The 18,087-nt window shown below is 33.4% G+C and overlaps 2 protein-coding genes across 2 annotated transcripts; both read right to left on the bottom strand.

Moving 5' to 3' along the window:
* On the bottom strand, positions 1,007 to 2,363 carry LOC18600792 (probable long-chain-alcohol O-fatty-acyltransferase 5). Its single transcript, XM_007031460.2, has one exon. It carries the CDS (start codon positions 2,320 to 2,322, stop codon positions 1,270 to 1,272), a length of 1,053 nt encoding a protein of 350 aa, XP_007031522.2. The 5' UTR covers positions 2,323 to 2,363; the 3' UTR covers positions 1,007 to 1,269.
* On the bottom strand, positions 10,620 to 11,835 carry LOC18600793 (probable long-chain-alcohol O-fatty-acyltransferase 5). Its single transcript, XM_018118800.1, has one exon. The coding sequence runs from the start codon at positions 11,790 to 11,792 to the stop codon at positions 10,743 to 10,745; it is 1,050 nt and encodes a 349-aa protein (XP_017974289.1). The 5' UTR covers positions 11,793 to 11,835; the 3' UTR covers positions 10,620 to 10,742.

The following is an 18,087-nucleotide window of genomic DNA, read 5'->3' as shown; positions in this document are numbered from 1 at the left end:
ACATAATACTTATTCTATTCTATTCCCACCTCATTCTATTACCACGTAATAACTATTCTATTTCATTCCTATCTATTCCGCGAACCAAACGTGCTGTCAGGAAGAGAGAAAAGAAGAGTGATATAAGATATAATATTTAATCAAATTTTCGCAAATATTATAAAAAAAAAAAGAAACAAGTTTACTTAATATTGGAGACAATTTTTTTTCTAGGAAAAAATATTTTAGCGTGTTGAAAGAGAAAGGGAGAGGGAAGCTAGGTCAGCGGTACTATGTGGGAGTAGTGTACAATAAAAGTGATGGATATTTAACTTTGCAATTTCTTCCTTCTTCAATTCGTGCTCACAGATCTAGTTATGGCTAACAACACTTTTTTCCTGTTAAGTTTGGGTTGATGCTGTGTTTAACAAAGAGGATTTTGGAAGGTTGATTCCAAGAAAGTTTAAGACTAGGAAGTTTATTTTTAAAATTTTTTTGTTAGTTTATAATTTTGAATTTTTTACCCATAAAGAAAAAATATTTTTTTTGCAAATGTTCTTAATAATAGATCAAAGAGAGAGAGGTTTTATTGAGATTTGACTGCCTTTGTACCCGAGGAACAAGAGGGATTTGAGAGAAATTCTTAAAAGAGTTTAGAAAGAAAGTGAAAATATTATATTTTGGCTTAGTACTCAAATAAGATTCTAAACTATTTAAGAAAATTCAAATAAACTCTTATTCTTTTATTTGATTCAATCAAACCCGTATATTTTTATTTTAGATTAAATAAATTTTTATAACTAATGATTGTTTAATTACCATTAACTCAAATATAGGAGTTTAGAGACTTTTTTAGATATTATGCTTATATTTTTTTTATTTGATTATACCGAAAACAATTTTTTTGTATTTATTTTCAAGACCTTAAAGACTTCTAGTTTTATTTATTAATGAAGTGGCACTTTGTGGCGGGCTGATATAAATCCATTAACTATAAAATAAAAATTAATCACAAATATTAATTTAAATCTTAATGATTTTTACATTCAAATAGTCGACTTATTAATTGATGCATGATTTCTTACTTAAAGAGTAAGATTTGAATCTTCTTCCTCAAATTATAAAAAAAAAATCTTAATGATTTTTCAATAAAACTAATTAACAGCTACAGCAGCTAAACATATATATAATAAAATATTATGAAAGTAGTAGCAAGGAATTATTGAAGGAGCTGCATATGTTTACTCTACCTATCACAAGCCATTTGGCCTTCACTAGTGGAGCAATCACTTAGCGTTTGCTTATAGCCATGCCCTTGAGAAACTGCATGAACATATTGAATTCTTTGATGAGTTTCTCATCTATACCATTTCGCAGAGCTTGTGTATAAGACAGCCAGCCAGCAATCAGTGCTATATTTGCCAGAGTCAATGGTCCTGAAATTGCCTTGTGAAGCCGAAATTGGTTGGTCGCCACCAATTTTTTCTTCAATACTATCTCCATATCCACGAAAACTCCTTGCAAGATGAAGAACCAAGTCATTTCCCATGTCGGTCTTTCACGGGTCATATGATAAACAAGCAATTCGTGCATCAAACCCGAGACTAAAAATGTCAGAAAAACACCAGGCAATGAGGCCCATCGAGGTCCAATTATACGCGTAGAAATACGATGTACGGGAATATACGCGGTGGCACGTAGAATCTCTGAGACCCTAAGGTTCCACCTATGGCCCCAAAAATCTTGTAGCGAAGTGGAAAAGAGTGGTGCGTTGAACTGTGGCTCGAGTTCAACGCCAAGGAGGAGTTGAGCTGGGGTTGCAGCCAAGGCAAGGAGAAGTTGTAATGCATGGTAAGTGTAGAAAAAATAAATGAATAAAACGTGTTTGTGAAAGTAGTGTTCATAGTTTTTGTAAGTATAAACTGCTGTCCATAAAATTGTAGCTCTAGTTGCAGCCTCCAAAGTTGGATTAGTCTTGGTTTCAAATGGTTTTTTTGGAGATGGGTTTTGTTTGATTTTGAAAGGGAAACAAGCCATGAGGATGAAACGAAGAAGATCATGTTTAGGTACTGACAAAGGGCCTTGATCGAAGGCGAATAAGAGAAGCTTGAAGTTGGCAAGCCAAGCGACGAAACACCAGGTCGGGAAACCGATATGCAAGCTGTTGAGGTCAAAGGGGAGGATAGATAGGAGGGTGATGACAGGGAGGAGGGAGATGAGCCTTAGCAAGCCCTTTGGAATCTTTGCTGCAATAAAGTAACTATAGAGAAGAAATGCTATGGTCAAAACACATAACCTGATGAAGTTCTTGAGCTCACCCTCCATTTCTTTGGCTTCACACATTGCGCTCTCCTCCACCCAATATGCTTCGTTTGTACTTATAGTATGACAATAAATATAGTCAAATACCTGATAAGTCCCTATATTTTGACATTTTATTCAATTTAATCTCTCTACTCAAAAAAGATAAATTAATTTACATATTTTACAATTAAATAATCTAGTAAGAAAATATTTAACTTATTAATAAGTATATCTATCATCTACTTAAATATTTATATTTTTTAAATATTTTTTTAATTTAATCCGTCAACATTTCAATTTTATTCAATTTAGTCCCTATACTATATATTTTTGTTCAATTTAACTCTTATGACGTAACATAACAATTATTTTTGAAAATTTATTGATTTGTCATGTGATACTAACATGTTATCCTACCAATGCCACGTCAACATTACCACCTCATCACATTTGTGCCACATGGCACTACCACGTCATCATGTCGATGCCACATCATCATGTCGACGCTAGGTCATCAAAATGTGCCACATTAGTGCCACGTTAGCGTTGATGTCATTCCCTTTAACAGCAAAATTAAATATTGTTAGTGGGAGGGACCAAATTGAAATAATTTTCAAAATCGAAGAATTAAATTGTTGCAATTTTAACTAGAGGGACTAAATTGAACAAATGCCCTAGTACAGGAATTTTCCAAGTATTTTGACCATAAATGTACCGTTGAACATGAGCGCTGATCTTATATTTCGGTTAGGTGATCTTATTTTAAATTTATCTTCATATATAATTGTTATTAGGAATGATTAATTATCCAAAGTCATTTTATATTAATTTGAATCGATAAATTTAAATTTATTTTTAAAATAATTTATAATTTCGTGAACGATTCGTAATTTGATGATTTTTAATAAGATGTGAAGTATATCAAGAATCTTTCCTAAACCAACAAAGATGGTTTTCAAGTTGAATGATCCAACTATAATTGCAACAAAGATGGTTTTCAAGTTGAGTGATCCAACTATAATTACAACGATTGATCAATGATACTTAACGTTTATCACTCCCATACTCAACCCGAATGTTGGTGCAAATTATAAAGAAGGTTTTACCTTACCATAAATGTTATAACAAAAAAATATCTAAATTGAAGACATGAACAACAAAAATGAAAACAAACATGTGGCTACATATGCGAGGTGTGCGTGTGAAGAGATTAATAAAGGAAGTTCTCGTAGTGAATAAAAGAAAGAATTGAGGGCAAAGAATTAATGAGAGGTAGGTTGGAAAGAAAAATAAAGGAAATGGAAATCAGGCCAAAAAGTAATGAGAATTAGCTCAATAAGTTAGACATATTTAATTTAGGGTAAATTTTAAAAGTTAAAATACACTTTATGTGATTAGTATTATTTATTTAAAGATGTGAAATTTTTTTAAAATAAAATATTAATTATTTTATTTTGAATAATAATTTTTTATCAACAACAATTATTAGTAATTTTATTATGATTACTCATTTTTTAAAAGATATGGGACCTGTGAGGATGTAAACAGGGGTTGTTATATAAGTATTTGCACACACTTGACCTGATAATAAGGGGTTTAGGTACCTTGTATTCAGTTATGGGATGGATTTAAGTAAGGCTTTTAATACTCGACTCAAGTTTGGGTAGGTTTCGAGTATCACTCTTGAACTCGAACCATTAATTAAGATACCTTAAACCCGAACCCAATTATAGTAATTCCTGAATACCCCGGTACCCATAGAACTTGATTATACAAAAAATTAATATTTGATACATTAATACTACATAACTTCTATATACTGTTAGGTTATTAAATCTTGACACCTCATTAATGAGGTAAAAGGTGGATATTATGTGAATACGTGTACAGCCATGCCTAACATGTGTTCATTGCACCAAAACTGCTTACAAAACCTCCCTTTACTTCAGCTGTACGTCTTTCTAAGCGTTTCCATCACAACACTTTGACTCCCACCAAGGCATCCCTTTACTTCAGCTGTACGTCTGTCTAAGTGTTTCCATCACAACACTTGACCCCCACCAAGGCATTTCATCGCAGATCATACAATTAAAAGGAAACCTCAAAACTGTCATTAGCATTTAATCTCCACCTTACATTAACCATGGCAATATGCATTTACTATACCATAATAGCATTGACTTCCTCCAAGCTTCTCTCACCAGCCGGCATGATAAACATCATGGAATGCTATCCATTTATCAAACTCTCATGCGATTTGGATAACCTTCATTTAAATGAAATTCCATGCAATTAAATGTCTAAGAAGAATTGAGATTTCAGTATCGGATTTGAATAAAAGTTAAGAAAACACAAATAATTTAGAGCTTTTTGTGCCCAAACTATAAAAATACAACTCTAAACATATCTTAATCAACAATCCCTTAAATACATTTTCCCTTTTTTTCTATCTTCTTCTTCCCTAGGATTAGTTTCTCCCAAATGGTTTTTTTTCTCTATATTTTTTTCTTTAAACGTACTAATAAAAACTGACCTTAACTTTCTCCTATGTGATAAAAATAAATTGATCTTACCTCTTTTCCTTTAAATGTGTAAATTGCTTTTATTTAAATGTGCCTTACTGGTTTTTTTTTAAACTAATTTAGATAAAACTAATAGATTTTCTTTTTCTAACTTGTGATAAGATATAACTGACTATTTTTTTTCTTTTTCTTTTTAACATGATAATGTAATCTGACTCCAATTAAAATAAAACCACTCTATTTGCTAAAAGGTCCTTAATATACAACTATTCTATTATAAACCCAAATATTTTATAAGTAATTTTAATAAAACTTATTTGTCAAATTTAGGATTTAGTAAACATACTAATGTAATCGTATTTTTGAGTTGGGGTAGTACATACTCCCCCACTTAAAATGAATTTGGTCCCCAAATTCAAATTTCCATAAGCTCCGAGTGTTGTCCAACTTATAAGCAAATGTTACATACAATCATCCCCTAAAAGAATATGTCTCACTAATCTAAAATATTCCATCAAAACTTCACATGATCTTGTATCCAATAACCAATTCAACATAACTATAAATCAAAATCTTATATAGCCAACTAATTAGACATTCCAAAACTCGAAATCTCAATTCTTGTCCAAAGCAAGATGCAAATACAAAAGTATAAAAAATAAATTCGGGTTCTTGTGTTCCAAATCTCAATTAAATGAAATTCCATGCAATTAATGCTATCCATTTATCGCTCGTAACTCGTTCTTGTGTTCCAGGGTAGTCTCAGAAGTGCCGGCAGCAGCTCTAGTCCCAGTCCCAATCGATGCTTCGGCTGCTCTGTCCTCCTTAACGCTATAACGTGACTGACAGAGAACATGATCAAATATCTCTGCTGTGTCTTCCTTCTTACAAAGCGTCACTTTGTCACCAACGGTCAGACCTTTAGCTACGACAAAATCTAGCCGACCCCTAGAAAATACTGGTTTTGGGTAGCCTGTCTGGCGGATGGAGCAAACAAAGTTCCACACTTGCCCATTCACATCATCATCCCAAATCACCAACTCAATCTCATTGCCTCCATCGAAAGGTGGGAACAAGGAAAGTCTCTTTGTTGGAAGAGCCAATCTTTTTGACATATCAGTCCTAGTCAGGCGTTTTGAAAACATCTCCTTCGTCTTCACTTCGTTACCTTCTGATTCAGAGAATCCACTCAGCTTCATGGGAAAACTACATGCATGCAAAGAAGCTAAAATCAAAGTTTCATTTATAAGTAATATTGTTTTTTAAAGGCAGGAATCTAATTGGTGTATGAGTCTTAAGGAAAAGTAAATGAAACTCGGAGGAAAAGTTTGGCATAGGTCGTTCGATTTTCCAATTCCTACGCGCGATATTGTTCGAGTTTCCAATTCCTAGACTTTGGTCAGTAAACTCATTTTCTAAGGCATTCGATCTAATTTATTTGAATAATATATTTTTTTATCTGTGCACGAAGTTTTAATGCCATTTGAGTCTATTAATGATCTATTAATTAATTGATAATGACCACAAAAGCCATCCTAATTGCTCCTGACCCCACTTAAAAAAAAAATCAGACTTTAATTGCCTAACAGCAAAAACAAGAAAAAACATTCCCTGTCGTTTCCGACATCTCAACAACACCGCCAACTCAATAAACCTATCGTTGCATTACTACTCACCTTTGTACAACTCAAAAATCAAAAACCTGCAGCCTTAAAGTTAAATCACTACCCTCCAAAACAGTCTCTATTCTTCGTTGTCCGATCATGTCTCCCTCATTAACACCTTGACATGTGGTAAAGAGCAAATTGAAAAGCTTAGAAATATTAAAATTAACATTGAATCAAATAATTTAGTGTTTGTACTTTGAGAAAATGTTAGAAAGAGAAGAAAGATCATGGAGATGAGGTATATAGGAGCTATCTTCTTTCTGTCTCTTTTTTAAGTGGGATGAGGGGTTTGTTTTATGATCTCTAGCTTCTTTATTTTTTTGTTAAGTCAATGTCTTTATTGATGTATCAAATAGATTGTAGCTCTGGAAATTCGCACAATTGACCCCACCATCACCCAACTCTCATCCCATGCATGTATTACCCCGAATACAAACATTACATAACAACATACATTAAACCGCCAATCTTCTCAGTACAACATTCATTCACTTGGGTAACCCCACATATATGTAGGACAGAATTGTCACCGTTTCGTGCAACCACGCCTAACATGTGTTCATCGCACCAAAACTTCTAACAAAACCTCCCTCTACTTCTGCTGTACTTCTTTCTTATAAGTGTTCCCATCACAACATTTGACCCCCACCAAGGCATTTCATCATAGACCATACGATTAAAAGGCAACCTCAAACTGTCATTACATCCTCTTAAAGTAGCATCTAATCTCCACCTTACATTAACCATGGCAATATGCATTTACTATACCGTAATAGCATTGACTTCCTCCAAGCTTCTCTCACCAACCGGCACAATAAACTTCATGAAATGCTATCCATTTATCAAACTCTCATGCAATTTGAATAACCTTAATTTAAATGTAATTCCATGCAGTTAATTTTAAATTCTGCACAATCCGCTTCTTGCTGCCTTTCAAAGCCCACTGCCCTTTCTCCGATACTAATAATAAAGAGGCCTTACCAAAAAACAGCCACGAAATTTTCTTCTCCTCCTCGCCACAGGTAGCATAAACATTGACAATAGAACAGCCAAAAGTTTATCCCCAAGTACCTGTCAGAACCCTTTTTCATCTCAATTCTCTATCTCTACTTTATCAGCCACCAGCTTCACCAACATATATATCAGAGATTGACAGGTTCGACATCATCAACCCCCAGCAGCTGCAGTCATTTCATGGCTAAATTGTGATCAACACCAGCTCTAGACCGAGAGGGCTTGATAGCTCTCTCAACCTCAATACTATAGCATGAACGAGGAAAAACAGTACCAAATACCTCAATCCCATTGTCAGTTTCCTGCTGATAATACGTGACTTTATCACCAACATTGAGACCTTTAGCAGGAACAAAGTCTCACCAGCCCTTTTGTAGAATTGGCTTTGCATATCCAGTTTTCAGGAGGGAGCAAACAAACGTCCAGCTGCAGCCATTATCATCCCTACCTAGCAACTCTATGGGATTGCCTCCATAGAAATTAGGTAAGAAGGCTAGACTCTTTGTTGGGATAGCCAATCTTTTGTATATATCAGTGTGAGTTAGGGACTTTGGCAAGACTCTTTTCTTCATTGCTTGAAACATATACTACTCATGATTTCTATTTTCTTTGACTTTGAAGCAGGGCTTTGTCTATCCAATCTATTTATCAGAATGAATTACATACGAAGCTAAGCCAAGGCCAAATCGGGATCTTTATCTTTTCTGACCTATTTAAGTAGAGCCCTTTGTCTTTTTTGGATAAGCTAAAAGATTAACGATCTTATTTATGTGTTTTTACCCTAACTTCAAAGTCTTGACAAAACGGCAATCCAAAAACGTGAGAATTGATGATGCAATTTGACACACACACAAGAAAAAGAATCCAATACTAAAGCAAGCCGCTGTTGGCTAAGCAAGCCATCCAATATTGAGAACGACACTGACCCCAGATTTAGCTAGACATCCAGCAGTGTTCTGCAGCCTTAGATAGCATTAACGATGTTTTAATGCAAGGGTGCTGATTGCTGAGGTGTAGAGAATCAGAAAATTTACCCTGCAGGATGATTCTTAGTCATGGAAGAACCGCACTAACGATATTGTGCTTTGGGTTCTTCCAACGTAAAGACCTAGCATTTTAATGAAGATTGAGGATAAGCTTGTGCTATATCAAACATACGTCTAAATAAAGATAAATAATGAAACGATACAATTTAAGAATGCAATCTTGGGAGTAGGGAGCGAACTAGAAATAGGAATTATATGGTCTTATGGCTGGCTTTTTGGGTATTAGGTACAACAGATTTGCCTATAGTTTCTAGTGAAAATTCGAGGTTGGTCTTGAGTTTAAAGACTATTTTACTTGGTAGTTTGAACTGAATCAATAAATTGGACACATCCATTCCACAGTAATCTGGTGTAGGCCCATTGAGGACTGAACCTTTTATGTGTGCTTTGCCCAATCTAATAGGCCCACGTATGCCCTCGTTGATAACTAGAAGTCAATAACTAATGATTAATAGAGTTTATATTTGATGCACAGATAATATATAATTTTTATACATTGTTAGTTCATCACAAAACATCATATCATTTATAAATATAATAAAAGTCTTTATGATTTTGAAAATAAATATAATTTTTTTATTGTTTTCTTTAAATTTCTTTTCTTTTTTCCTTTTCAAGAAAACAAAAAGAGAAATCGAAAAGAGAAGAACAGAAGAAACTAAGGAAGAGAAATTGAACAAGAAGCCAATGGGAATTTGGAAGAGCAGGTGAGGGTGTCGGGTTTTGGATGGAATAGAGATTTCTCTAAGGAAGAGAGAAAAGGAGGGATATATAAGTTATAATATTTACCCAAATTTTCGCAAATATAAAAAAAAAAGAAACAAGTTTATTTAATATTGGAGACAATTTTTTTTCTAGGAAAAAATATTTTAGCGTGTTGAAAGAGAAAGGGAGAGGAAAGCTAGGTCAGCGTTACTATGTGGGAGTAGTGTATAACAAAAGTGATGGATATTTAACTTTGCAATTTCTTCCTTCTTCAATTCGTGCTCACAGATCTAGTTATGGCTAACAACACTTTTTTCCTATTAAGTTTGGGTTAAAATTTTTTTGTTAGTTTATAATTTTGAATTTTTTTACCCATAAAGAAAAAATATTTTTTTTGCAAAAGTTCTTAATAATAGATCAAAGAGAGAGAGAGAGATGTTATTTTGATTTGAATGTCTCTGTACATGAGGAACAAGAGAGAGATTTGAGAGAAATTCTTAACAGAGTTTAGAAAGAATGTGAAAATATTATATTTTGGCTTAATTCTCAAATAAGTTTTAAATTATTCAAGAAAATTTAAATAAGTTCTTATTTTTTTATTGGATTCAATCAAACTCGTATATTTTTATTTTGGATCAAATAAACTTTTATAATTAATGATTGACTAATTGTCATTAGCCAAAATACTATTATTATTTTATATTTACATGACACTGACATGACGTTAATATAAAAAGTGAAAAATATTATATGGTCATGTTGTTATGTCAAATTAATAGATCACTTTATTATCAGTTATGATATATCAGTATATCATATCATCATCAATTATAATATTTTAACATACCACGTCAATTTTATAAGGTATAAAATGATAAATAATATTTTAACTAAGTTAATCATTAGTGATAAGTGCTTATTTGACTTGAAATAAATATATAAAGGCTTATTTGGTTTAAAATAAAAGTATAAAAGCTTATTTAACTCAAAATAAAACATATAAGGGTTTAATTGAACACAATAAAAGTATAAATACTTATTTGAATTTTTTTGAATAGTTAAGGGTTTTTTTAGATATTATGCTTATAATTTTTTATTTGAGTATACCTAAAACAATTTTTTCGTATTTATTTTCAAGACCTTGAAGACTTCTATTTTTATTCATTAATGAAATGGCACTTTGTGGTGGGCTGATATAAATCCATTAATTATAAAATGAGAATTAATCACAAATATTAATTTCAATCTTAGTGATTTTTGCATCTAAGTATTCGACTCATTGATTGGTGCATTGTTCCTTACTTAAAAAGCAAGATTTGGATCCTCTTCTCCCAATTATAAAAAAAAAAATCTTAATGATTTTTCAATGAAAATAATTAACAGCTACAGCAGCTAAACATATATATAATAAAATATTATGAAAGTAATAGCAAGGAATTATTGGAGCTGCATATGTTTACTCTAGCTATCACAAGCCATTAGGCCTTCACTAGTGAAGCAACCACTTAGTTTTTGCTTATAGCCATGCCCTTGAGAAATTGCATGAACATATTGAATTCTTTGATGAGTTTTTCATCTATACCATTTCGCAGAGCTTGTGTATAAGACAGCCAGCCAGCAGTCACTGCTATATTTGCCAAAGCCAATGGTCCTGAAATTGCCTTGTGAAGCCGAAATTTGTTGGTCGCCACCAATTTTTTCTTCAATACTATCTCCATATCCACGAAAACTCCTTGCAAGATGAAGAACCAAGTCACTTCCCATGTCGGTCTTTCACGGGTCATATGATAAACAAGCAATTCGTGCATCAAACCCGAGACTAAAAATGTCAGAAAAACACCAGGCAATGATGCCCATCGAGGTCCAATTATACGCGTAGAAATACGACGTACGGGAATATATACGGTGGCACGTAGAATCTCTGAGACCCTAAGGTTCCACCTATGGCCCCAAAAATCTTGTAGCGAAGTGGAAAAGAGTGGTGCGTTGAACCGTGGCTCGAGTTCAACGCCAAGGAATTGAGCTGGGGTTGCAGCCAAGGCAAGGAGAAGTTGTACTGCATGATAAGTGTAGAAAAAATAAATGAATAAAACGTGTTTGTGAAAGTAGTGTTCATAGTTGTTATAAGTATAAACCACCGTCGATACAATTGTAGCTCTAGTTGCAGCCTCTAAAATTGGATTAGTCTTGGTTTCAAGTGGTTTTTTTGGAGATGGGTTTTGTCTGATTTTGAAAGGGAAACAAGCCATGAGGATGAAACAAAGAAGATCATGTTTAGGTACTGACAAAGGGCCTTGATCGAAGGCGAATAAGAGGAGCTTGAAGTTGGCAAGCCAAGCGACGCAAAACCAGGTCGGGAAACCGATATGTAAGCTGTTGAGGTCAAAGGGGAGGATAGATAGGAAGGTGATGACAGGGAGGAGGGAGATGAGCCTTGGCAAACCCTTTGGGATCTTTGCTGCAATGAAGTAACTATGGAGAAGAAATGCTATGGTCAAAACACATAACCTGATGAAGTTCTTGAGCTCACCCTCCATTTCTTTGGCTTCACACATTGCGCTCTTCTCCACCCTATATGCTTCGTTTGTACTTATAATATGACAACAAATGTACCATTGAACACGAACGTTGATCTTATATTTTGATTAGGTGATCTTATTTTAAATTTATCTTTATATATAATTGTTATTAGGAATAATCAATGGTCCAAAGTTATTTTCTATTCATTCGAATCGATAAATTTAAATTTATTTTTAAAATAATTTATAATTTCATGAATAATTTGTAATTTAATGATTTTTAGTAAGATGTGAAGTATATCAGAAATTTATCCTGAACCAAAAAATATGGTTTTCAAGTTGAATGATCCAATTATAGTTACAACGATTGACCAATGATGCTTAACGTTTATCACTCCCATACTCACCCCGAATGGTTGGTGCAAATTATAAACAAGGTTTTACCTTACCATAAACGTTATAACAAATTAAAAATATCGAAATTGAAGACATGAACAACAAAAATGAAAACAAACATGTGGCTACACATGCGAGGTGTGCATGTGAAGCTGCAATTATGATTTTGTCCTTGGAAGAGATTAATAAAGGAAGTTCTCCTAGTGAAAGAAAGGAAGAATTGAGGGCAAAGAATTAATGAGAGGTAGGTTGGGAAGTACAGAGAATTAGTTCAATAAGTTGGACATTTTTTTCTTGTTGTGTTCTTATTTTTTTTATTATTTGAATTTTATTTTATATGATTTTAGTATTTAAAAATTAAAATATTATTATGTAACTATCAAATATAAGTTGTAGTGTTTTACTGTTGGTTATTACTTAAAATTTCATCTATGTATAATTTTTTTTATTAATCTTGATTGATAGATTAATTCGATTTGTTCTAACTCTTCCAGTTTGTACAACAACGGCAACAACAGAGAGAGCCTTTTCAATAATAAAAATTGTGAAAACAAGACTTTGAAACAAAATGGATAATGAGTTTCTTATAGATAATTTAGTTATTTGTATTGAGAAAGACATTGCTAACCTTTTCAATATAAAGTTAATAATTGATTAATTTGAATCCAAAAAAAAATAATTGAGCATAACTTTCCTTTTAATTTATATGTTATATAAATTATTATTTATTATAAAATTTTCGATTTGTAGTTAAATTCAATATATTAGTTTTAAAAATTTTTAGCTTTTACGTTTTTTCATCTTTGATCTCCAAATAAAAATTAACTAGTTCCATCTCTGCTTTGATCATCTTTTGTATACTCGGGAGAGAGAATTTCATGCAAATAGGTTTCACATTGAAACGTACAGGCCTAAAATCTTCCTCAGACTGGTTGTGATATCTTCCCTAGACATCTAAATTTCAAATAATATACAATATTACATTGAAATTTAGAAATAAGGATTTTGAGAGCAATTATGAATTTTTGAGAAAAAAATCAAAGTTTCGACAACCGTAATGCGTTAATTATTGTAGTGTCTGTTATTGCTGCAATCTTCACAGAAGCCCCAACCGTTAGAATTATGGGTTAACACAAAGAAGGGTAAACATCGAAGCTAGCAAAGCAAGCCAATGGCATTAGCCGCCATCCTACTGTTTCCATGTCCTTTGTGCTTATTCGTCAAGGGTAAAATTAAGAAGCTTGAAAATGGTAACATTAGAGGACAAAAATGAGGGAGTTGGTTAGTACTATCACTTTCCAGGGGTCATCATGGCATTGATGGGAGACCAAGAGAAGATTCCAAGAAAAGGAAAATGCTTTATCATTTTCCACGTGGCATTATGGCATTCAACTATACATATATATATATATATATATATATATATATAAAATTAAGATCATGGTACCACCAACTAGATAAAAGCAACTTTTTCCTGTAAGAGATAAAATTCAAGCTCATCCACAGGAAGGTTAGTCATGTGTGTCTGTTCTATTGAATGATGACTTGCACCTATGCAAATTACTTGATTCTGTTTATTGTTTTACCAATATGTTACGGTAAAACTAAATTACATTAAGCCCTCTTACCTCTTTAATTAGGGAAAGAATCAACAAGTACAGATGTGTTGAATGACAGACTGCTTATCAATTAGTTCATAAATGAACTATTTACACACGCACATGTATACACTTAATATAACACATTTGAAAAGGTATAATACTTTATCAATTGGTCACCAAAATATGGATTTGAGTAATTAGGAAATCTTGGAAAAAAAAATGAGAAAAGAGAAAGGATGCAGCAAAGGCACATGATTATTGTCAAATTTTGAAGTTATTCTCTTATGTTGGAGTTATTTGCCAACAGACATGGGGTATCCTTTCCTTTTCATATACATAAATTGTTGAATTTTGTGTAAAAGACAATTTGAAATCAGTTACGAAGTTGTCGTATAATTACTAATATGTTTTACTAGTTAAAGCTAAGTGACATTTGCATTTCACTTTCACATTTATATATCACAGTCTACTACTCAACAAAGTCAAGTACTCGACACACAGAATAGTGAGGGTAAATTTAAGACTAATTCCATTTAAATATAAAATATTAATAAAAAAACGATAGAGAATAAGTGATTTTCAAGTGGGAAAATGTTTAAAGCCTTGTACAGGAGCTTGGTACATTAACCCATGGTTCAATGGTGTAGCATGCTAAACGAAGACTGTTTGATGAGTGCCACTTATTGGAGCATTAGCAAGGTCTAGCCGTAAGGGGGCCTCATTGTTTTCTGAATCCCAACACCATATCGAGAACGTGGTAAAATGGACCCAAATATCTTGATTCCATCTTCAGATTATTGTTCATAGAACGTTACCCTATCACCAACATGGAGACATTTAGCTAGAACAAATTCTCGCCAGCCTTGTTGAAGCACCGGTTTCTGATAAGCGCCCGTCTTCCGAATGGAGCAAACGAAAGTCCAGCAATGGCCATTCTCATTCCTAACAGGCAATTCCAGGGCATGGCCTCCGCAAAACCGTGGGAGAAATGCAAGGCACTTTGTTAGGATAGCTAACCTTTTCAAGGCATCAGTGCGACTGACCCTCTTTGAGAACAAAACCCTTCTCTTCTTTGCTTGTTTCTACTTGGCTTTTGATCCATGGAAGGCCTTCTTTTTTTTCGAAGCCATAGAACCAATTGCGTCCAAGTTTGTAATATCCTTACGTGCTGAATTTCTCCCTTGATTTGTGTGTATTTATAAGCAGCGTTTGGTCGGCTGGAAGAAAGATTGGAGCCCCCTTTCTAGAAGCTGTTGATTGTAGCGGAATCCTCCTCTCACTTACCTATCCACGTGCATTTTTGTTGAAAGCAGATCTTGTATCACCAAGTGGTGTACTCACAATTTCTTCTTTTTTGTCTCTCTTTTCTCTGATCTCCTTTCCATATGTACTAAATATGTCTCTCTTTTCTCCTCTCAATTACCTAACCATAAGTGTAAAAAATTTATAAATATTATAATTGATCGAATCTATAGAAGAAGATATATATGAAACAAAAATTAGTATTGTATATATGTTTCCAAGTAATTAATAATTTTTACATACAAAAAAAAAAAACCCACGGTACATTATTGGGCTTATCTTTTGAAGACAATGAAGAAGAGGTAATCAATAAATTGGTTGAGTTAGAACGTGAGGATTGAGCTTTTAAGCTCTTTTCTTGAGTCGGTAGCTAGTGTGCTTTCTTTCTGGGTCATGATTCCTTGTTTTTGGGGCTGCAATAATATGTTTTCTATTGTTGGTTCCTGCTGCCATTTGGCTTTTGAGGTTTCTGCCATGGAGCTCTTTTGCTCTCCTGCTTTGCGTGATGTTGGTTTTGTCATTCTGATATTCTCTGGAATGAATCCTACTACGGCTTTAAGTCAGGTTTTACTCTTTGATCTCGAATATGAAACTGAATTCGCGTTAGTGGTGAAACAATGCTTGCTTAGGTGGCCATGGAAGCAGTCTGTTGGTTTTAGTTCTTTTACAATTCTGTTTTTCTTCTGTGTTAGAGGCTATTTTAATTTTATTTAAATAATTTTAAATAATTATTTTAATAAGTTTGTTAAATTTTATAACAATAATAATATAACTACATCATGCTTAAATCTTAATTTTGAACTTTTTGTTTTGTTATATTTGATGTTATTATTATTTTATTTTATTATAATTATTTTTATAATTATTAATTTAAAAAAATAATAAATTTATATTTAATTGTAAATATTTTTATTTAATTTTGTTAAATGTGTTATTAATTGTATTGTATCGTATATTGACATATTTAATAAACGTGTGTATCGTATCGTGTCATGTTATATAATTAATAAACGTATACGTATATGTATTTTAGATTTAAGACACGAACATTATTCGTGTCGTATTCGTGTTTAACCCTAATGTGTTTTGTATCTAATCGTATCTTACATATTTAACACTCGAGAAAACATAAATTGTCAAATCTACATGTATTAACCAATAGTAAAAAGAAAAAGAAGAAAAAAGATTTGAGACAAGAAGCTAGGACAGAAATCACGAACATGTGAAAAGAAACAACATTAATCTCATCGGACTGAAATACTTAAATCAAGGGTTGATTTCCCAAACAATTCATAGCCTCTGCTCCATTTTTCATTTTTAACTCTCACAAATTAATTACCACGTGTCTTTTTTTTTTTTTTGGTCACGGATTAATACATGTATTAACCAGTCCAGAAAAAACAGAGGATTTAGGACAAGGAATGGGCTCAAAAATGAGGGTAGAGGATTCGACTGCTGTCAACAGGCAAGCTAGATTGAATTAACTGCCGCAATTTCACCAACTCCAGCATCAACTGTGCTAATATCTTCACTCGGTCGTAACACGTTCTTGTGTTCCAGGGTAGTCTCAGAAGCGCCGGCAGCAGCTCTAGTCCCAGTCACAATCGATGCTTCGGCTGTTCTGTCCGCCTTAACGCTATAACGTGACTGACAGAGAACACGACCAAATAGCTCTGCTGTGTCTTCCTTCTTACAAAGCGTCACTTTGTCACCAACAGTCAGACCTTTAGCTACGACAAAATCTAGTCGACCCCTAGAAAATACTGGTTGGGTAGCCTGTCTAGCGGATGGAGCAAACAAACTTCCACACTTGCGCATTCACATTATCATCATCCCAAATCACCAACTCAATCTCATTGCCTCCATCCAAAGGTGGGAACAAGGAAAGTCTCTTTGTTGGAAGGGCCAATCTTTTTGACATATCAGTCCTAGTCAGGCGCTTTGAAAACATCTCCTTCGTCTTCACTTCGTTACCTTCTGATTCAGAGAATCCACTCAGCTCCATGGGAAAACTACATGCATGCAAAGAAGCCAAAATCAAAGTTTCATTTATAAGTAATATTGTTTTTTAAAGGCGGGAATCTAATTGGTGTATGAGTCTTAAGGAAAAGTAAATGAAACTCGAAGGAAAAGTTTGGCATAGGTCGTTCGATTTTCCAATTCCTACGCGCGATATTGTTCGAGTTTCCAATTCCTAGACTTTGGTCAGCAAACTCATTTTCTAAGGCATTCGATCTAATTTATTTGAATAATATATTTTTTATCTGTGCATGAAGTTTTAATGCCATTTGAGTCTATTAATGATCTATTAATTAATTGATAATGACCACAAAAGCCATCCTAATTGCTCCTGACCCCACTTTAAAAAAAAAAAATCAGACTTTAATTGCCTAACAGCAAAAACAAGAAAAAACATTCCCTGTCGTTCCCGACGTCTCAACAACACCGCCAACTCAATAAACCTATCGTTGCATTCCTACTTACCTTTGTACAACTCAAAAATCAAAAACCTGCAGCCTTAGGGTTAAATCACTACCCTCCAAAACTGTCTCTATTCTTCGTTGTCCGATCATGTCTCCCTCATTAACACCTTGACACGTGGTAAAGAGCAACTTGAAAAGCTTAGAAATATTAAAATTAACATTGAATCAAATAATTTAGTGATAGCCAACTCTTGGTTTCTTTTCCTTTTCTAATCTCAAAGTCTTTGACATATTAAAACTTGGAAGGAAGATGTAAGAAAAAATTAAAGTGTTTGTACTTTGAGAAAATTTTAGAAAGAGAAGAAAGATCATGGAGATGAGGTATATAGGAGCTATCTTCTTTCTTTCTCTTTTTTAAGTGGGATGAGGGGTTTGTTTTATGATCTCTAGCTTCTTTATTTTTTTGTTAAGTCAATGTCTTTATTGATGTATCAAATAGATTGTAGCTCTGGAAATTCGCACAATTGACCCCACCATCACCCAACTCTCACCCCATGCATGTATTTCCCCGAATACAAACATTACATAACAACATACATTAAACCACCA

This window comes from Theobroma cacao, chromosome 4 (genome assembly GCF_000208745.1).
Source record: "Theobroma cacao cultivar B97-61/B2 chromosome 4, Criollo_cocoa_genome_V2, whole genome shotgun sequence".
Lineage (NCBI taxonomy): Eukaryota > Viridiplantae > Streptophyta > Magnoliopsida > Malvales > Malvaceae > Theobroma > Theobroma cacao.
This window is presented reverse-complemented; position numbering and strand designations above follow the sequence as displayed.